This window comes from Gobio gobio (assembly GCF_949357685.1).
Source record: "Gobio gobio genome assembly, chromosome: 19".
Classification (NCBI taxonomy): Eukaryota; Metazoa; Chordata; class Actinopteri; order Cypriniformes; family Gobionidae; genus Gobio; species Gobio gobio.
In genome coordinates, this window is record NC_137112.1 from 35428489 (window position 1) to 35451642 (window position 23154).

General features: G+C 36.2%; 1 protein-coding gene across 5 annotated transcripts in view; it reads left to right on the forward strand.

The window, feature by feature from the left end:
- fbln2 (fibulin 2) overlaps positions 1-23154 on the forward strand; it is a 79252-nt gene that overhangs the window by 7741 nt on the left and 48357 nt on the right. For all 5 annotated transcript variants that reach the window (XM_079845053.1, XM_079845051.1, XM_079845052.1 and 2 more), the window contains 3 exons: positions 16674-16776; positions 19609-19735; positions 20666-20855. In XM_079845053.1, the coding sequence (XP_079701179.1) occupies positions 16674-16776; positions 19609-19735; positions 20666-20855 (420 nt within the window). The remainder of the gene's footprint in view (positions 1-16673; positions 16777-19608; positions 19736-20665; positions 20856-23154) is intronic.

Genomic DNA, 23154 nt, shown 5'->3' on the forward strand with positions numbered 1-23154 from the left:
TATGAGTTTTGTGCTAGGATAAATAGCAGTGATCCTCATCATGCATTGAATCTTGTTTGTCAGCCTCAAAGTCTGCATTCTGCCCAATGAAAACTGCTGATGATTGGCTTTTACTCTAATCCATGAATAAGATGTCTACTGTTTTTTTTTCTGTCCATAATACATAAATATATTACAAAATAAGCAAATTACATTTTATTCACGGTTTCTGAAGGATCATGATGTGACACTGAAAGCTGGAGTAATGGCTGCTGATAAAATAAAATATTTTAAAATCTATTAAAATAGAAAATATTTAATTTTAAAAATACTGCTCAATGTTACTTTTTTTACAGTATTTTTTACCAGGGCTGCAATAAATGGAAGATTCAAAAGAAAGATTTTTTTTTTTTTCGAAAACATTGAAAAATCTAATCGACCCCAAAACTTTTGCTTTCTGCTGGGAAAGTGTATCTTCCTTATATTATTAAATGGGGTCATGAACTGAGAAATGAACTTTTGACATACAGTATAAGAGGTCATCATACTATAATGTATAATCTAACTAAAAAATATATATCATACTATAATATCCTGTAAGTTTCAGAACTGAAAACGTCTCGGTTATGTATGTAACTCTCGTTCCCTGAAGGAGGGAATGGAGACGTACGTCGGAACTGACCGACGAATTGGGGATCTGATTCGTCGGTCAGTTCCGACGTATGTCGAACGTGACCGACTGAAAGGGAACTTCCATGTTAATCCAAAAACATCTTTTATTGTTACCACGGCCAGATAACGACTCATTGTGGTATGTGCCAATCTATGACAGATGGGTGAAAAACCACCTCTGCAGAAGAAAATCAATGCCTACTTCATCATTGCAACTTTGGCCCCGCCCATTGGTGTGTTAGTGAGATGACGAGGAGAGACGAATGGACTAAAAATAACATTACCTTCCAAAGGATTCTAATGCTAGGAATGTGGTTATTTATTTTCCACATTGTGAATGTCTCAGTTGAGCATTATCTATTTGTGTGCGGTACCTTTCACTGTGGATTCTTTGGTAAATCAGTCACAATTTCGGGGGCCAGTTTTGCAGACAGACTTTTGCAGTATGGACCCAACAGTAATACGACGACATGTAAGTAACCGTGCTAATTCTAATGCCTGATTTGACCAGTGATTTCTGATATGAATGGGACCCATGTGACCCATTCATGTACACAGTCAGATGTTACTGTGTCAGTAAATCAAACCAGTGACTAAACGGTCAGCTTCACATTGTTTCTCTTTGTAGTAGGATGAAAATAATCTGTTATTTAAATTGTGATTAAATTATATATATGGAAAACGATCAAAGAACACTCCCTTTACAACCTGGACTCTCGCCAAAACTCACGTAACATTCAACGAATATCTTATTTACATTGTGTTTTCACTGTTAGTTATGAGCATTGGTACGTGTGCAGAAATCGAGTTACAATGACGAGATCGCTGCATTCATGCGCTCAACGTGTCTGTGATTTGGTACAATGCTCATCACTACAACCTTTCATGACACAATCTAAATGTCAGGCAATCACAGCAGTGGGCATTTACACTTAAGTCTCAAAAAGTGTAACGCCTGCTCCACACGGCTCCGGGGGGTTAATAAAGGCCTTCTGAAGCGATGCGTTTGTGTAAGGATTAAGGAAAAAACACTGCGCAGTTCAAAATTCTTACGCTACGTCTGACGACATTGCACACCAGTTACGCTCGTCAGACGTAGTGTAAGCATTTTGAACTGTGAGAGGCCAGAGGCATTACACCTTTTCCGTAAATTGAATACAGAAGACGGTCCGTCGGAAGTTTTTACTTTATAAACTTTTAAATATGGATATTTTCCTTACACAAACGCATCGCTTCACTTCAGAAGGCCTTTATTAACCCCCCGGAGCCGTGTGGAGCAGTTATGATGGATATAGATGCACTTTTATGGACTTCAAAAACAGAGCAACATTCACTGCCATTATAAAGCTTGGAATTTTTTTTTTTTAAATAACTCTGATTGTGTTCGGAAGAATGTCATATAAACCTAGGATGGCTTGAGGGTGAGTAAATTATGGGCTAATATTCATTTTTGGGTGAACTAACCCTTTAACATCTGCAGTAGGTAACAATGCTCCTACCATCTTGCTGAATACTGTATAGGCCTTAATATTTAATTTATATGTTGATATGGGTGGTCATATGCTAATGTAGTGACATCATAACTGTAACACCTTATAAATGACCCATGTTTTCAGCTTAGTTTCCATGGGAAAAAAAATAGAAATTCATGTTTTTATCATGCTTACAGCGCAACTATGCTGAATTATGCATATCCGTTGCTGAGGTCTGTAACAGTATGTCCACAGACATGAGTGATCAATCATCTTACATCAAAGAAGCACACAAGGCCGTATACAGGCAGCATTTTCTGTCCAAAGGGCTCTGATGGAGGAGAGCTTGGAGATTAAATGTCCAAAAGAGTTTCCAACAGCATCATTTGAAACATCAGCACGGCCTAAAATCGCACAAAAGAAATCACTGAGAGAGTCAGTGGATGTCAATCACAGGTTTAGTGTGATCACATTTCTCAATTGTGATAAATATTACAGGAGAGTCTGTTGTAGAGTAGGTTCCTCCTTTATATGAAAGATTGAACTGAATGTGAGCTTGCTTCTTGCTTGGGCTTTTTTTTGTTCATGTTGGATAGGACTGGGACCAAATTGTCATGCTTGTTTCAGTTGAAAGAGCTGAAAAATACTATTTGATCAAGGATGTGACACGTCCCCTGACAAAGTATGTTCTTGACAGTGTATCAGTACACATGAAAGAGTTGGGATGTATGGATTTGAATTTGCACTTCCTCTCTTATGGATCTGTTTTGTGCGTTCACATGTGACAGTGTATTTTACTAGACTTCTGGGTGAATACACTGTTCGAAACATCAAATAATTTGACATTTAAAGGCATCATGACAGGCAAAGTTTGCTTTCTCAGAGAGCATTTATTTGGAAAAACATTTGTATATGACAGAATGCTGGGTGAGTCATCAATATTGTTGGCTTATTTTGCCAGAAGAGAAAGACAATACCATTCAAAATGTTGTGCTCACCAAGACTGCATTTATTTGGACAAAAATTCAGTAAAAAACGAAATATTGTGAAATAGTATTACAATTAAAAAAAACTGTTTTCTATTTTAATATATTTTAATTTAAAATGTAATTTATTATTTAACAAAGCTGATTTTTCAACATCAATACTCCAGTCTTCAGTGTCACAAGATCCTTCAGAAATCATTCTAATATCCTGAACAGTTGTGCTGCTTAATATTTTTGTGGAAAACATGATGCATTTTTTCCCAATGAACATCATCTGTTTGAAATAGAAATCTTGGTAACACTTTTCAATAAATTAGTTAACTACATTAGTTAGCATGAACCAATAATGAACTGCACTTCTACAGCATTTATTAATATTTGTTAATGTTAATTTCAACATTTACTAATACATTATTAAAATCAAAAGTTGTATTTGTTAACATTAGTTAATGCACTGTGAACAAACAATGAACCGCTGGATTTTTATTAACAAAGATTAACAAACACCGTAACAAATGTATTGTTAATGGTTAGTTCATGTTAGTTAACTAACAAATGAAACCTTATTGTAAAGTGTTACCGAAATCTTTTATAGAATTATAAGTGTCTTGACTGCCACTTTTGATCAATTTCACGCGTCCTTGATGATTAAAAGTATTAATATAGTTTTTAATAAAACTTTCTTTTGAATTATTGTGCATATCTGCTAAAAGTACACAATTGCATATAGCCTCAATGCTACCAGACATGAACTAAAAGCCACAAAACTCAATTTAAAGCCATTGGGAAACTGTCTGGCATACAATAATCATCCAATGACATTACGCACATAGATTTTATCACACCAGAAAATTACAAGCTGCATAGTCTTTGTAATTGGCATGGATTTTCTATATCAGCATGCTATGAAATGAAGAAAACCGAAAGTTCAGGTCCTTTTGAGCTAGGAGAAATATGAGATGCCCTATTAAACTCTGTCCTTATGCCTAGCGTGACAGGATGATTTGAAGTCACCGTGAGAATACATCATTTCACAGAACGGTTGAAAAGGTCCAGTTATTGCCTCTCGGAGCCAGGCGACTGGGTGCTGCTCTCAGCAGAAGTGATTTCTCAATTCCCATAGGCCCACAATGCTTCAGAAAACACTGCAATTACCAAGGACCTTCTCGTTTCAAGTCCACGTTCATGCACCAGGATTAGAAATCTGACCAATCGTGTTCTTCTGCTCATGTAGCCATTTGCTATAAGAAATATGAGTAGGCCTGTGTGTTTGGGCTTTTGCCAATGTGTCTTACTGCTTTACTGTCCTTGAGAAATTGCCCTTTATTCTCAATGCACCTCTGGTTCTTTTTGTTCCCTCTGAAATATGTGAGTTGGAGCAGTAATTCTCTATTCTGAGCTGACAGACAGTGTAGAAAAGCTGCCATGACTCTTTCTGAAAGAAAAATATTCAACAAAGTCTCTGAAGCAGGGCATTTAAAATACGAACCCCATATGAGGTTTTGGGGAGGGGGGGGAGGGAATAATGCAACATTTTTCTGACGCCAATTTCATGCACATTCACACCAAAGTTTGACTTGTTGGTCAGTGCAGACTTCACTTTATTGAAGTTTTTTAGCTTATCTGGGAGTGCAGTTGGACAACCAGGAATGCTTGGGACTTTCCTCCTTTTGTTTGTTTGTTTCTTTTTTTGTTAGACCTGCGTTATTTGTTCCATTTCACGTTATGCCTGTTGTGCATATTTTTCGTAAACAAACAGGGCATCATGCGAATGCAATGTAAAAATTGATAAAGATTATTGGAACATAGTGTTTTGTGAAATTTAGGGCCCATTTACACAACACCGTTTTCATCTTAATACAGAAAACTTTTCATGCGTTTTGGCCATTCATTTACACAACAACAGCATTTTGGGGGCCTGAAAACGGGTTTCAAAGTGCAAGTTTTTGTAAACAATACCGTTATCATCTCTGTGTAAACTACAAAAATGCTAATTTGTGAAAACGATGACGTGCACATGTGTATTACGTGTTCGATATATAGGCACGTAGTGTTTAAAAAGTGTCTTTGCCAACTATTGGCCTGGCAGCATAATGCAGCGTTTTTAGTCATTTTCACGGATATGTGTGAACAGGGATCATTTGAACAACTTTGTCGTCTGTATGCAAAAAAATGGAAAGGAAAAACCTTTCCGTTTTCAGTACATTGTTTTTAGTACATTGTGTAAATGAGTGAATTTTACTTCACCTATATTTAGTGTACTGTATTAGTGAGTGAAAGGTCTGTTTTGGAAAATCACTCATCAGCTGCTTTAAATGCCGTAAGAAATCAACGTAGGGAGTAGATTGTATTTTGAAGAGCAATTAAGATAGGGATCTCTCTCAACAATTTTGAACAATGCCTCTCTTAGCAAGGACTTATCTTCCACAATCAGTAAACTAACAAAGGGATTGTGTATTATATAAGAGTTTAGACAAAAGTGGTTGACATCATGGCCTCAACATCTCAAAATAATGATGGACTATAAGCATGTTGGGAGTAGCTCATACAAGTCTCTCATTAAAACAAACTAAGGGTCTGGCTGACCTTGGTCTTTAGATCTCCTCTTACTCAGCTAGAAGTGCAGTTGTTGACTCAATAAAAAAACAGCATCTTGTTATTTATAATGTGTGTCACTTGTTCTTCACAAGTAGGTAGTCTGGCCTAAAAAAACAGTGACTAGCCAACACTACACTCAAAAAAGGGGGTTTCCAAAAGGGGGGTTTCACAGTGATGCCATAGAAGAAACATTTTTTGGTCAACTGTTCCTAAAAGAACCAGTTTGTTCTTAGTGTAAAGACCATTTTAATAATATGAATAGTATTTTCCACTATGAAGAATCTTTTGGGCAATGGTAAGGTTCTGTGAATGTTAAAAGTTATTAATGGAACCATTGATGCCAATAAAAAGACCTTTATTTTTAAGAGTAGACCCTTTTCTGTTAGCCTAGAAATCTAGACGCACACCTAGCGGCAGCAAATCTAATTTGCAGCCAGGGTCGTCTAGAAACTCTCCGTTGGCTTGCGAACTGGAAAAAACAAACTCTAGTCAGGCCAATCACATCGTGTATAGAGTTGGTGGGTTGGCTTAACATAATGACGGCAGAGTTATGGCGGTTCCGCGTGCTACTTGAAAACAAAGAAGCTGGCGAACAGCAGCCTTTCGAATCGGCTTTGACCGCGACTCTGGAAGACGAAGCTTTTCTTTGAGAAAAGGACAAAGAACGGCACTTAAGTCATTCTTAAAAAAGGAAGATGTGTTCTGAGTCTTGCCGGCCGAATACGGCAAAAGTTTAGCCCCGCTTCACCCTCTTCGTTGCTCTGATTGGTTGTAGCGCTATCCTATTGCGTGCAGAGGGAATTTGAAAGGCAACCGTTTATCCCGCCCCTCGGACTGAGCCCTGTCAATGGTGAGTTCCCAGACCCAACATCTTGATGTGGATCTGGCTTATCGAGCTAATTTTCTGTTAAATTTGAGGATATTTGAGTTGTATCTATTTGTCACATTACAAATCTTAGTCTATGAGAACTAATTTTGGTCTTTTTTGTATTCCCACAAAAAGGTCTTGTCTTGCAGAAACTTCAATAAACTACCAATAGTGCAGATTTTTGGGAGGGAAGTTTCATAGTTCTGAAATGATTTAGGCTTGTGATTTGTCCAGATCCAATCATTTTATTGGATGTTGTATTTGTGGCAAGTGCATCGCTGTGGCAGACAGTAATCGTTCCCAGGAAATGAAGAGATTATTGGTTAAAGATTCTGATTATGACAGTAATGTTTATCTATCTGCTGAGTCATACTGATGGTGTTGATGACTTTGTCTGCTGTTATTATATAAAACTGATTTTGGCTGCTACTTGCTATTAGTGATTACTTTTTAAAAATTATATTAAATTTTAAAGATTATTTATATTTTAAATATGTATTATATCATATTTAATTTATTTTATTAAATGACAATTACATAACAATTGATTTATTAAAATATATAGGTATGTATAAAAAAAATATTATATAAAATGCATTTGTTATTTTATTATATAATAAATGTATACTATGTTATTATATATATATATAATAACATATATATATATATATATATATATATATATATATATATATATATATATATATATATATATATATATATATATATATATATATATATATATATATATATATATATATATATATATATATATATATATATATATATATATATATATATAAATATAAATAAATAAGCTCACAACACTATCAGTGTGCAAAAACCACTTGTGTGATGTTAGGAATGACATCGGTTAGCAGAAAAGGAAATTACTTGACCTGGAATGCAAGTGTTGGAATGCAGGACTCCAGATTAATTCCTCTTTGTGCTACTTCATATTAGCAAAACCTCACAATTCACTGACACATGCCTGCTACGCCTCAGCTTCTTTCCTGGATGTTCCTTTGTATGCAAAAGTGCATTGACGTGTCCCTGAGAGTGATAGATTACCAGACGCGAACAACTTGATGGAGTATACGGAAAACCGGATGGGGATGCAGGTCACTGCAGGAGATTAGACTCATTAAACAAAGAGACTTTATGTAGAGTTGAAACAACAAAGCCTGGGAGTTCATTGTCCTGGGAAATGCATTATGCATCTGAAGGCTTTTTGTACAGTTATCAAAGGATGTTTTGAGTATTGTGTCAGTTATAGAAGAATGACAGGAGGAGGAGATGCTGAATGCAATAATGCGGATTGTTGTTTAACATAAGTTTACACATATAATAGGAGTTAACATGAACAAAGAGCTGTAATGCTCATGTAATAAGTTAATGAAAATAATGAGGCCTACTCAAAAGCTTTCGAAAACATAAAAAGTATTTGATTTAATAATTGATTAATTAGGTTGAATTATTTTAGTTATATTTAGTCTCATTTGTTTGCATTAGTTAATGCATTTGTTAACATGAACTAACTGAGCAATATATTTTTACAGCATTAACCTTCATTAACATTAATGTTAGTTAGTAAAAATACAATTGTTCATTGTGTTCATGTTAGTTCACAGAGCATTAACTAATGTATTATTAATGTAGAAATTGAAATAATCTAAGATTAATAAATGCTGTAGAAGTATTGTTTATTGCTAGTTCATGTTAACTATTTAGTTAACTAAAATTACCAAATGAAACTTTATTGTAGTGTTACTATAATAGTATATATGTATATACACACCCCGATCAGGCATAACATCATGATCACTGACGGCTGAAGTGAATAACACTGATTATCTCTTCATCACGGCATTAGTGGGTGGGACATATTAGGCAGCAAGTGAACATTTTGTCCTCAAAGTTGATGTGTTAGAAGCAGGAAAAATGGGCACGTGTAAGGAGTTTGACAAGGGCCAAATTGTGATGGCTAGACGACTGGGTCAGAGCATCTCTGCAGCTCTTGTGGGGTGTTCCCGGGCTGCCGTGGTCAGTATCTATCAAAAGTGGTCCAAGGAAGGAACAGTGGTGAACCGGCGACAGGGTCGTGGGGCTCATTAATGGCCCGTGTGGTCCGATCAAACAGACGAGCTACTGTAGCTCAAATTGCTCAAGAAGTTAATGCTGGTTCTGATTGAAAGGTGTCAGAATACACAGTGTGTCGCAGTTTGTTGCATATGGGGCTGCATAGCCACAGACCAGTCAGGGTGCCCATGCTGAACCCTGTCCACCATGGAGAGCGCCAACAGTGGGCATGTGAACATCAGAACTGGACCACGGAGCAATGGAAGAAGATAGTCTGGTCTGATAAATCATGTTTTCTTTTACATCATGTGGATGGCCGGGTGTGTGTGCGTCGCTTACCTGGGGAACACATGCCACCAGGATGCACTATGAGAAGAAGGCAAGCCGGCGGAGGCAGTGTGATGCTTTGGGCAATGTTCTGCTGGGAAACATTGGGTCCAGCCATCCATGTGGATGTTACTTTGAGACATACCACCTACCTAAGCATTGTTGCAGACCATACCCTTTCATGGAAACGGTATTCCCTGGTGACTGTGGCCTCTTTCAGAAGGATAATGCACCTGACACAAAGCAAAAATGGTTCAGGAATGGTTTAAGGAGCACAACAACGAGTTTGTGGTGTTGACTTGGTCTCCAAATTCCCCAGATCTCAATCCAATCGAGCATCTGTGGGATGTGCTGAACAAACAAGTACGATTCATGGAGACCCCAGCTTGCAACTTGCAGGACTTAAAGGATCTGCTGCTAACATTTTGGTGCTATATACCACAGCACACCATCAGGGGTCTAGTGGAGTCCATGCCTCAACGGGTCTTTTTTGCAGCAAAAGGGGGACCAACACAATATTAGGAAGGTGGTCATAATGTTATGCCTGATTGGTGTATATATATATATATATATATATATATATATATGTATATATATATATATATATGTATATATATATATATATATATATGTGTGTGTGTGTGTGTGTGTGTGTGTGTGTGTGTGTGTGTGTGTGTGTGTGTGTGTGTGTGTGTGTGTGTGTGTGTGTGTGTGTGTGTGTGTGTGTGTGTGTGTGTGTGTGTGTGTGTGTGTGTGTGTGTGTGTGTGTGTGTGTTGAGTGTGTTTTAACATGTTTTGTTTTTTGTTTTTTGCTATGGAGAAAATTTAGATTGGGGATATTGCTTTTCATAGGCTAGAGAAATGAGAATAACAAGAAATTCATAGTATTAAGAGTTAGAGAATGGCTCAGAGGTATACGATAAGGAACGAAGCATCATTTGGCATCACAAGTGTGCCAATTATTATAATAATGGGAAAGAAAGGGATGTCCAGAAAATATCATGGTATTGGTTTTGCATTATGTCCATGTCTAATTTCCATGGCAAGCCATTCCTTGTCCCTGTTCTTTTTTTCCCTAAACCTATTTGTGCAGTGCTTTTTCCGTTAGTTGATTTTGAAAAACAAAAACTGGAGACCACTCAACAGGGGTAATGTGAAAATAAGTCTACTAATTTAGAAGAAATCAATTTTCATTCATGAGCGGAGAGCGGCTCAGTTTGCTCGCTTAAAATTGAAAAGCTTCAGGCACTTGTTCAAAGCGCTGACTTCATAGATATTGTTTATCAAAAAAGCGACTTCAAGTATGATACACATTTAGGAGTACATGGGAAAATGTACATTTGGGGCCCTGTGCTGAAATTCAGCCAGAAATAAAACCAATGTTTAACGCCCCTCCAGCACTTTATGTCAAAAGATGTACTTTGCAAGTTAGTGGTCTATTGTCAGTGTTCGGGAGTGTATTTGTCACTGTTAAATGATGTTGCAACAATGCAAGTGCTCAGATTTTAAACTGTGTCACCTGTGAAGTGACATTTGTCATTAGTCCAAGACTATTTGAATCATTTTGAAAGTCTAAGGAAGTCCTGCAGATTTTATATGCATCTCCTATTGGGTGGTTTATGAATAATACTGGCAAATATATTTAACTTATTTTACCCTATTTAAATTCATTCCACAAGACCTCCAACGACTTCCCTCAAAAGCATCTGCAGATTGTGTCTGGTTGTAGTTAGAAGTGTTTAGATCCACAATATCTTGTTTGAAGTCCAAACAACAGGAAAAATGTCAATTTTCTTAAAACACCATCTTGCTGATGATGTACAGTCTTTGTTTGTATATGGAATAAATCACAATGATGCATGCGCAATTTTGACGTTTCTTCTGTATTTTGTCCTTTCTAACTAGATGTTCACATCGATTTTCCTGATTCAAACTGGGAAGGAAAGATTCGATTTGTGCCGTCCGAAACAAAACAGAATAAATATTTTGGTTGTTTAACATCTGTTTTTCTGTGGGAATGGACGATGGATATCTCATTGTCCGCTTTGGGAGTAAATAAGCAAAGTCAAGAGCTCTTCAACGTGGTTGCCCAGAAAGATCAGACAATTGCCGCTTTGAAATCAAAATGTGAGTTTATGACTAGTTAAAGGAGCATAGAAGTTCGACTTCTGACCTCAAGTTCGTCATCACAGATATGTCATTGAACGCCAACGGGCCATGAACGCTTTTGAGAAGATTAAAACTAAGATCATTAGAGTGACTGATTCAGCAGTTTGTGGCTGATTATGGCATTTGTGTGACCCAACAGAGCTGTTTAGTCTTGACGTCAATTTGTAGGTCGACCTAGGCTAATTTGCCATGAGTTCTCTTAGGAAACTTTAATGGATTTTTTTTTAGAACAGCAGTTTTGAATTTATGAGTAACATAAGGTCTGTGGTTGACATTACTCAAACAGCCGCTGTTCAACAAATGTGAACAAAATGTAGAGCAAAACATTAAAGTCTCTTCAAATAATGTTAACCACAAACTTTGTTTTACTTATAAAAATAATTTTGAAACGTTTTTTATTTATTTATTATATTAAACACAACTTAAATATAACATTAAATATAGTAATTAATTTCATTATATTTATATAACAAATAAATAAAAGGTTGCTATTGTAAGCTAAATTGCTCGAAAAATGTTAATATTTCTTCATGGATTTACAAACCAAACAGCTCTATTTCATAAATGCTGTTTGAATAATCAATACCTTTCATTTACTTTCAAGAATATTGATTAAGCAGACATTTTTCTTGATGTATTTTCTGGTTAGTTGTTCACTCATTCAATCCAAGGCTTTCACAAATCTCCCTTGTTTTGATCCTGCAGATGTGAAAGAAAAGGCGAAATCTGTCGAGCTCAGAGAGGACCTGTTTTGAAGAGCTCTTTGTATTGTAACCATCTGCTTTACAGATGACCTAATGATGATCTAACAGAGCAATGGCAGCAGCCTTCGTTTTAGCTCCCACCCCTTCATGTGCACATTTATCACCATGCGTTATCTATGGGATGTGCTACAGACCTCAACAACAATGTGATCAATTAACAGTCTCTTAGCATACAGGCTTTTGAAAGCATACTTGAAGAAAATCCTTGAGAAGGATGTTTTAATAAAGCCGAAGCCTAAACATTAGCTTTGTTTAACTTTACGCGCAAGGCCTTCATTGCGAAATGAGTGAAAGACTCGTGCCACATTTTCTGAGCTTTTATCAAAGAATACGTTTACAGATTTCAGTTGTTGCACTTGAGCAACATGAGCAGAAACTCAAAGCCATTATGAATCATCGCTTGAGCTTTCCTGCTTTCATGGTATCATAAAAATGACACATTGAATAATGTGAACACTACATGCATGCCCTTGTACAAATAAACAAACCCCACTACAATTCAAGGCTCAGAAAGGGGCATCACTCATGTTTTATGGCTGTGAAAGTTAAACAGGAAAGCAGAGAAGTTTTTTTTAGCTGATTGCTAAGCGACTGTTGTTTTGTCTTGGGGTCAGTTTTTGTGTTCTTTAATAGAGTACCGGTCACTCTTCGTCTCTGGAGACACTTTGCTAATGAGTTTTTCCTCTGCTGTATTTAGGAGATAATATTTATAGACAAACCTTAAACTCTTTTTAAGCATTAAATAATGTCCAAATAAAAAGTTTAGTATGGTGCGGCATGACAAGATTCCAGCACCACGCAATTTTTTTGTCCACATTGAAAATGAAAATGCTGTATGATGCATTGCACTCGCAACGCAAGGAAAACTAAGAACACATGGGGCTTCCCCATCCTTTTTCTGGTTTTGCTTTCGGAACTTGAGGGATTTGGCGTAGTATCCTAGCTCTCACCTTCCATAATCAATCTCTTCCCAATCATGTTTGATGTTTAAGAGGACACTTCTGACACTGCAACAAAAATGGGAACCAAACATCCATCAGAATGGAAGAGATACCTTTTTTCCTCTTATGGTTTGGCTTTGGAAACCTTATTTTTAACTTTTTTGTTGAGGATGTCTGACTTAATCAGAACAATGAGTATTTGAGATGTTTAACCTTTTAACTGTCACCGTCCCGCTAGCCGCTAGCGGGACACCTGGCACTCTTTTTTTGATCGCCTTTTTTGTATCATATATTTTAGTAATTATCATAAATTAGGTATCATTCGAAAGCTTACAAGCTCAAAATTCATCCTGTGAAGACCGTTTTGAAATTGGACGTTGCGTTACCATGGAAATGGTACTTTAAATTCTTTTAGCAGGCTCCTCCCCTAGTGGGCGGTGTCATGTTTCATATTACAACATTTATTTTAACTACTTACTTTATAATCAAAATCTTTTCTAATCTTGACAAAACACATATCGTCGGAAAGGTCTGAGTCTCAAGGTTCCATATTTGGTGACTGTTTTGTGATGTAAGTGACATTTGGACAGAAAATTACAGGAAAATGCATCAAAAAAACAATCAATGGAATTTCAATGACACCCGGTGGCTATTTTTGGTATTGCGTCTAAACAAAATCTCATGGGAACTTCAATTTTTGTGATATCAACTTCAAATTTGGAACACAACTTGGTTAGACATATGGCTTTGATTTTATATTAATTTTAGATTAAAACATTTTTGTAAAATATATATTTTATATAAAATAAAATAATATTCAGTACAATATTTTTTATTTAAAGTAAATTTAAACTTCCATAACTTTTTCATACTTTCATATTTTGAATTGCTTTCACTCCGCAATAATCTGCCGAGTGTCTGCTTTAAAACAAGACCAAATTTAGGTCTATATTCGAAAACATTGTGGAATTACAGCCCTTTAAGTTTGGATAGTGCATTTTCATGTGTATTCTCAAAAAGGAGGGTGACAGTTAAGGGGTTAATCAATTCCAGAACCTCTGCTGTTCACATGTACATCACAAGTACTGTAAGTGAAAGCCCAGGCAAAATCTGCAGACTTTTTTTTATTATCTAAAATTAAAATGGCAAATCAGACCTGAGAGTATGTGGTTATTGGCGAGCATAATCAAATTAGCCAAACTATTTAATAAACGAACACTCAAGGGGTGTGAAGATCTATGAATGACAAGCGTTCCGGTTCTACTAGCTTTTTTTTCCCTTTGAGTTCAGCAGGAACAGATTTCAAATTTGACTGAATCAGTATGTTTTAGTTTTTGCATGAAAGCCAATAAGACGTTCCACTCTGTTTACTTCTATGTCTGTCCACTGATTAGCTATAAATAGCTTAGGGGCCCTATTGTTTCTGAGATATTTAGTACAGATGGAAGTTTATCACAAAGTCAAAAAGTCACCTGGAACAGCTAGTGACCCCTGTCAAGCATTCCAGGAATCCCAGAGCGCTCTGGGCCTCATGTCACTGCTCAAGCAATTTTACAAATGGATCTTCTCCAAGTAAATCCACAGATCATGGATGCGTCTGGTTATAGAGGAGATGGGGGCTAGTTGTCAAATTTTTAACTCCAGTGTGTATTTTTTAAGAGTGTATTTATTGTTCAAAGTCAGTTTCTTTCTGTATAAACGCATATACTCAGCTGCAGGATTGAGACCTCAAAAGGGGTAGACATGCAGCAGGAAAAGATGAAAATAATAAAGATTTTATTGTTATGATTTTTATTATTAAAAAAACGCAAGAAATGAATACTTGTATAATATAATATATAATGACGTTATATTTATTCTTGATTATTATGGTTATTATAAATAATTATTATTATTATAATTTTTTTTATATATTTTTTATTAATAATAATTGTGTTTACTTTTCTAAGATACACTATATTGCCAAAAGTTTTGAGATGCCTGCCTTTACATGCACATAAACTTTAATGACATCCTATTCTTAATCCGTAGGGTTTAATATGGAGTTGGCCCACCCTTTGCAGCTATAGAGTCCAGTGGTGTGCGCTTTACACCACTGCCTCCAACGCTTTGCATTGCACTTGGTGATGTAAGGCTTGGATACGGCTGCTCGTCATGGAAACCCATTCAGTAAAGCTCTCTACGCACTGTTCTTGAGATAATCTGAAGGCTGCATGAAGTTTGGTGGTCTGTAGCTATTGACTCTGCAGAAAGTATGCGACTTCTGCGCACTGTTCGCCTCAGCATGCGCTGACCCCACTCTGTGATTTTACATGTTGCTGTTGTTTCCAATTGCTTCCACTTTGTTATAATACCACTAACAGTTGACCGTGGAATATTTAGTAGAGAAGAAATTTCACAAATGGACTTATTGCACAGGTGGCAACCTATCACTGTACCACGCTTGAATTCACTGAGCTCCTGAGAGCGACCCATTCTTTCACAAATGTTTGTAGAAGCGTCTGCATGCCCAGGTGCTTGATTTGATACACCTGTGGCCATGGAAGTGATTATAACCTGAATTCAATGATTTGAAGGGGTGTCCCAATACTTTTGATAATATAGTGTAAGTACTGGATCCGGTCATTTGTCCAATGTAAAATCTGGGTTGCCTTACAAAAAAAGATATTCAACGTTTTTCCTGTTATTTGCCCAGAAAAAAACACAACACAACATGCTCCTCTATATAAGTGACACAACACAACATGCTCCTCTATATAAGTGACACAACACAACATGCTCCTCTATATAAGTGACACAACACAACATGCTCCTCTATATAAATGCTACAGAGAATTACCTTTTACAGTAAAACAAATCTTACTGGCTTTTCAGCAAAATAAAAACACTATTTTGACACACAAAGCAATTGATAAATTAGCAAAAATACCCTTAATGACGTCCTAGTGTGACAACTAGCCCCGTTTCTGCTATTTTCTTCTTTTGCAGGCAAATTAATGAATAACTCCATGGGAATCCATTTTTTTCTCAATTTCGGTTTGCACCGAATATTAGTATTAATGTTTGCACCAAACGTTTGCACTGAATATTAGCGTTTGGCATGAAAGGGTTTTGAGACTCACATACCCAAGCAGTCTTTATTATTACCATAAATGACCCTTGTCAGACTTATACTTATGGTTATCATGCTTAGAAGTAATAAGATTTAATCATATAAAATTCATTTAGCTGATTCACAGCATGTCTGAATAGAAAAGCTATATTTTTGACTATATTTATATGATTTTCATCCATCATTCCCACAAACTGATTTTGTTCAAGTTGAATTTAATTCGGGCCTTCATTCGCACTGAGGGATGAGTAATTCAAATGTCAAGTGTTTGAAATGAGTCATTACTCTTGTTTCTTTGTATCACGATTTATTGAAAAGACCAGGCGGATATGCTCCTCAAATTCATTTCAATAGTCGGCTTATCAGAATTGGTGCTTTTTAAAGTAAAATATTGGAAGGCTGAGTTAGTTTATACTAATGACGCCTATGATGAGGCACATACCATGACTGTGTCCCATTAACTCTTTGAGTCAGTCTCTCTGTTTCCCTCTATACAAAGGCTGCAGATTACATCTTGTATGCTTCTTCTATGAATCCGAGTTGGGCTTTGCCTCTGGGGCTCTATCAATGCTGAGTTTCTTGTCTACCTGCCTGCCCTTTTCTTGTCAGAAAAGTGTTCACTGTAAACTCTCTATTCTTTTGTCTGGTTTATGTAAGATAAAACTGATATGTGAGATGGTTGTCCTCTCGGCACTTTTACCTCCAGGATTGGTGGAGAGCTGTTGTGTGGCCGGGCAGAAATGGGCTGAGGAGAACCAGCACTGCAACCGTATGCCTGTCAAAACAGAAGACATCAGCTCTGTGTGTGGGTAAGCCGGATGACCATTTCAGATCCTTGGTTTTACTTCTTTGAGCAATCAGTCAAGCAGGAAGCAGAGTGAGTGAGAATTGTCCATACACATTTTCTCTGTATGCAAATGAAATGTAAAAGGCTATTGCTGATTGGTCAGTTGCATCCAGCAGTTTCCAAAGCCATACTATGCTATATATTTTTATGTATAAACAGCCTATTTTGACTATAATAAATATAGGAAATATATGACATTTCTATAAAGTTGACAATGTATTTTTATACCCACAATTAAAGGCACAATATTTACTTTTTGTTGCTATAGGTTGCTTATAGTAGCTTGATGACACCTTGTTTTTGCGGAATCATGGGAGTTGTTGTCTTCACCTCTACAGTCGGTGGAAAAGAATCCGATGGGACTCTATGGGATGGGATGGGATGAGCTAATGTATTAAAGATATATTAATATTACTGTTGTATGAAGCAGGGTGGGGCTGAAAGCCATTGGTGTGGAACGAGGCCACTGGAGCGATTGCTAATGAGAGACAAGCGCGACACACGGCAATCAGTGATGTGCAAGTTACTTCCAAACTGTAATACATTATAGATTACTTGTTACTGTTATTTAAAAGTAATTCTTTACCTTCCAATATTACAGTCTCAGAATTGTAATGCGTTACATTACTCCTGTATTACTTTTGAGTTACTTTCACCAAAATAAGTAGAACTTAACATTCTAAAATGACAAAATGTTGGCTACTACAGAGCATTTTACATCCAGTAGAATGCGATATTATGTAGCATGACTGTGGGCTATCCAGGCTACTAACAATACAGCATAAAATTAGAAAAGTGAAGGCTCAAGACAATGCAAGAAAGGATGACAGACAGAGTCACAAACGATCCAAGTCTGTTAAAAGTATGGTAAAGTGATTATCTGGCAATATCTGGGAATAGCTTGGGTCTATTCATATTAGACACGACAGAACTGTATGTAAACTCTAAATGCCATGACAAGATGCACATTTGTTCTTTTCTTATTCTTTCTGTTGTCATTATTTTATTCTCTTTGAATTCAAGAGGTTCACAACACAAAACCGTCACGCACAAAGTGCTAGAGATGTTTTTTTAAATTGCTAGTGCTATTTCGCAACGTCGAAAGTTCTTTAGGTTTTAGACAAAGGTTGCATTTGACTGCATTTGCATTTGACTATTACGTTCTTCGTGTCCTTATCTCTGACAAACGTGAAGTAATGCGCATACGTCCAATGTACAGTCTTCTTCTGCCATCTTCATCCATTAAGCCTTGTTTACTCTAGTTTGACTCCGCAGCGTGAGCCTCTGCTGACTGCGTCCGTTTGCCGAGGTGTTTATACTCGGCGCTCGCCGTTGTGCTATTCTTTGAAACGACAGAGCCTTTAAGCCTTCTTTAGCCGCTTTTCTACTGGCCAGCGCGAGCTGTTATTTAGTCTTTATTTACAAACTTGGACACCACATGCAGCTATTGACTGACCACGAACAGGTAATAACTTACTTGCATTTTTCATTCGTTAATGTCTCGTGGTCTTGCTGTTTTTTTTAACAATAACATTTTGGGCTAAAAGTGTGTAGTAACGCGAGCGCTACTGAACATGTACTGAGTAAAATATTACTGAAAATTTATTAGTAATGCCTTACACTTCTGTGTTACAGCAAAAAGTAATATGTTACTGTAATGCATTACTTTTGTAATGCGTTACTCCCAACACTGACTGCAATATAGCTTTTATTATGCCACAGACGACTGCTTCTTCCAGTCATGCATATGTGGGGTAACACAGCACGGTTTTATCATATTAGATACATTTGATTGTGTTGAAAGTTATGTTAAAATGCTACTCTGTGCGTTCGCTAGGCAGCTACAATGAGACACTTGTTGCACACTACAGAAAGCTAGATCAATATTAGGCATTGTAAAACATGGCACTCGCTGTAAATCAAGAAAACAAGATTTAAACAATAAGACTAACTGTGTTGAGTTTTATAACAATGATTAGTTTTCTGTCGATGAATATATCCAAACTCATCCGTCTAATAAAACACATATTAAAGCATCTTTAGTGTTTCCATGGTTTGTACATAAAACCGGAAGTCCATGTCCTGGTTAAAATGTCTTATTCCTCTGGATTTAAAAATTCTTGGAAACATTTGGGATAATGTAAGTACACAAGTCAACAAAATATATAACATTGTTGTAATTGTTATTGGATATTTTAATCCAAAAATTCTGACATATTGTGCCTTTAAATGTATAAATCTGAAGAGAAACAAAAAATGATGGCTGTCAATAGAATAATATAATATAATATAATATAATATAATATAATATAATATAATATAATATAATATAATATAATATAATATAATATAATATAATATAATATAATATAATATAATATAATATAATATAATATAATATAATATAATATAATATAATGTTAAAAAGTTTGGGGACTATAATATTTTATGTTTTCGAGAAACGTCTTTTATTCTCATCCAGGCTGCATTTATCTGATCAAGAATACAATAAAAACATTAATATTATAACAAATTGTGAATTTTCAGCCAAAAAATAAATTAAAATTCTTAAAAAGTATAAATTTTGAACAGTGGTGCGTTTCTTTTCCCCCACTATTTTTCGGAAAACCTTTCCACGGGCCCCCTATCACTCTTTTTGCTGTCCTCTGGGGGTCCTTAGACCCCAATTTGAAAACCTCTGCTCTTAACAACTAAATAAGTAAATCTGATGAGAAGGGTGTTGACAGCCTTGGTTTTAAAAATGGATATTAAATTATGTTAAAACTTTGTCCAGTGTTGTCCAGAAGCAGTGTTGTTCAGGTGCTCTGAGAGAGAGCAGGTGTCAGGCTGGCATGAATGCAGCAAAGGCCGGACATGCCTGTGAGGGAAACAGCCCACTCTGCGGAGAAGACTCCCAAATGGTAAGATCTTAACTAGTGGCATCAAACGGACTAAAAATAATGACTGTTTTCAAACAATCCACAGAGTCCATAAAATAATGACAGAAAAATACAAATTAATGCATGATCTCTGTGGTATTGTGTCATTATTTTGTCCTAATCAGGTGCAATATGACACAAAACTTTTGTCAAATTTTTTCTTAACAAGATGTGAACACAACAGGCAGCAGGGCATTTTTTTTAAATGTATTTGGTTTTTATTTCTGCGGTGTCAAGCTGGGTAACCCCGCCCGCAGTCAAATTCCCTTGGTCGTCATATTTACACTTCTGTTTAAAAGTTTGGTGTTGGTAATATTTTTTTATGCTTTTGAAATAGGTCTCATGCTCATGTATTTATTTGATGAAAAGTACAGTAAAAACAGCGATATTGTGAAATAATAATACAATTTAAAATATCTGTTTTCTATTTTAATATATTTTAGTCATTTATTCCTGTGATGGCAACTGTTTCACAAGACCCTTCAGAAATCATTCTAATACTGATTTGGTGCTCAAGAAACGTTTCTTATTGTTATCAAGGTTGAAAACTAAATTTTTTGTGGAAACATCATTTTTTTCAGGATTCTTTGATGAAGTTATATATAGAAAGATATTTGAAATAAATATCTTATGTAACTTTATCAATGTCTTTACTTTTATTTTTGATCAGTTTAATGGGTCCTCGCTGCATAAAAATATTTATTTAAAAAATATATATTTTTAATTTATTTTAATAATAATAAATGTGTTAAAATGTAAAAAATGTAGTTTGTTAAACCTACATGTCCTGATTGGCTGTGTTTGTGTAATATTATATACATAATGTTTGCTTCAGTGTGGAAATGACTTGTTGCTCGACAGTCACATCATGACTGGTTAGGACTAAAAAAATGTTCTCGCTATTTCATGTAGGACTGCTGTAATTGCTGTGCACTGGGTCTGCGTTTACGAAAAGAAGGTAAAGGTTGTGAAGTGCATCAGCATCTGAGCTACCCATGTGGACACGTCTTCCTAACGTGCTGCGAGGAGGACAAGGAAGGCCTTGCTCCGCCCACGATCAAGAAAAAACAGAGACCTCAACCGACTGCTCTTCCTAAGAGAGGTGAAATTCTTTTCTTTTACACAACCTGGAGTTTTGTTTTTACAGCAGAATTTACTCATGCTTTGCACTGTGTAACCTGTAGTGTATGGCTGACTTCCAGTGGTTGTGTCCGGGGTGAGTGAGAGTTCATATTTTATTTTGACGAACAGATCTAGACGGGTTGTCATGCCAAGAAAGCGTTGTGATGGAGACACACCATATGATGTGAAACCACATGAGGACTTGGAATTACACATTTTTGAGCTACATTTTGTATCACAATGTCCCAGTTATCTCTTCATCCCAGTGACTTTTGAGTTGATGTCTTCTTATTAATATCAGAGGCGTTATTTTGCTTGTTTGTTTTTGAAGCCTGGATCATATTTGGAAACGTCTGAAGTCTGGTTTTGTCTTGGCATTCAGTTTCACGTTCAAGTTCGTCACACTGCTGGCCGAGAGGTTGACATTGATGGATCAGAGGAAAGAAAGATGCCCAGAGCGGATTGGTCAGGTGTCACGTTACCATTCAGAATAACGCACAAAGATGCTGGCAAGCTGGGCTGAATCAGAAGCAGATGGCAAAGCAGGCTGTTGCCTTTCTGCCCGTGCCAGCAAACTTTCCTCCTGTCTCAAATATTTCAGCTGACTAATTTCACTTATTTTGGCAGGATCTGTATGGAAACATTGTTCTCGTTCTGGAATTATGCTATATGTTTACACTGGGATAAGACCTCATATTAGTTTAGAAATAGACTGTGTATATTTCAAAATGGATTTTTGCTGCTTTTTAAATTTAATTTATTAAAATGAGGTAATGCAACACAATTCTTTTGGCTTAACCTGATTTCATTACGTGAAACCAATTTGAATTTGGAAAATGGATGTTTACTTAATCCTTTTGTATTTGTAATACATGAATAACGTTCACTGGCGAAAATACAGCAGAAATCCAGATCCAGACCCACACGTCGTCTGTAGTTTATTTAATTTAGTACTCAGACTAAATTAAAGGATTTTATATTAAACATTTATTTTTCTTTATTTTGCCATCTAATATAAAAATATAACTTAAAGCTGTTCAGTAAAAATCCAAGAATTTGAATTAAAATGTATAATAATTAAGTTAATTTTAAAAACTGCTTTGAAATTTGACTTAATGGGTTAGTTCACCCAAAAATAAAAATTCTGTCATTAATTACTCACCCTTATGTCGCTCCAAACCTGTAAAACCTTCGTTCATCTTCGGAACACAAATTAAGATATTTTTGATGAAATCCGAGAGCTTTCTGACCCCACATAGACAGCAACACAACGGCCACTTTCAAGGCCCACAAAGGTAGTGAAGACATGGTTAAAATAGTCCATGAGACAGTGGTTCAACCTTAATGTTATGAAGCAACAAGAATACTTTTCGTGTGCAAAAAACTAACAAAAATAATGACTATTCAACTATCCCTTCTCTTCCGTGACACTCTCCTACGCGATTCACATAAGCATCACAACGCATGCATGTGCTGCTCAGCCAACAGTGAGCCAACGTTCTGCCATAGAACCCGGAAGCGCTGCAATGTGTGAATAGCCCAACAATGTGAATAACGTAAGTGAGAGACGGGGAAGAAGACATTGTTGAATAAAGGTATTTATTCAATCGTGACATTAACCCCCTCGAGTCGGCCGTTGCGGCGGCGCGATCAACTTTTTATCATTCAAGTGTTATACATCATTATAATCTGTTAAGTTTCTACTTTTATTTGTGTACAGTCACAATAAAAAACAAAATGTCGTTCTTTTTGCAAAATAAAGAAAACAAACATGATGCGCGATCTGGAGCCTCTCTCTCTATGACGTTCATTCAGATAGTCTTCAGAAAATGAACTGTAACTTAGCGAAAACTTATCACACAAGCATGAGACATATGTCTAAAGAAACGTTAAAATGTCAGGTTTTAAATCATGTAAATCAAAGCGAAAACAAATATTCTCTGTTTATGTAATCTGTTTGAAAATATAGAGATGTAAGTCGTTCGCGAGCCTCTTCATTATCCGCTAATGCGGCCACACCCACGGAGCGCACTTTTTTTTGCAATTCAAATACTGAGGCGATCCATGAGAACCACTGTAGTCTAGTCTAGTCTCTTTACTACCTTTCTGGGCCTTGAAAGTGGTCGTTGTCTTGCTGTCAAAGTAGGGTCAGAAAGCTCTCGGATTTCATAAAAAATATCTTAATTTGTGTTCCAAAGATGAATGAAGGTCTTTCGGGTTTGGAACGACATGAGGGTGAGTAATTAAAGACAAAAATTTATTTTTTGGGTGAACTAACC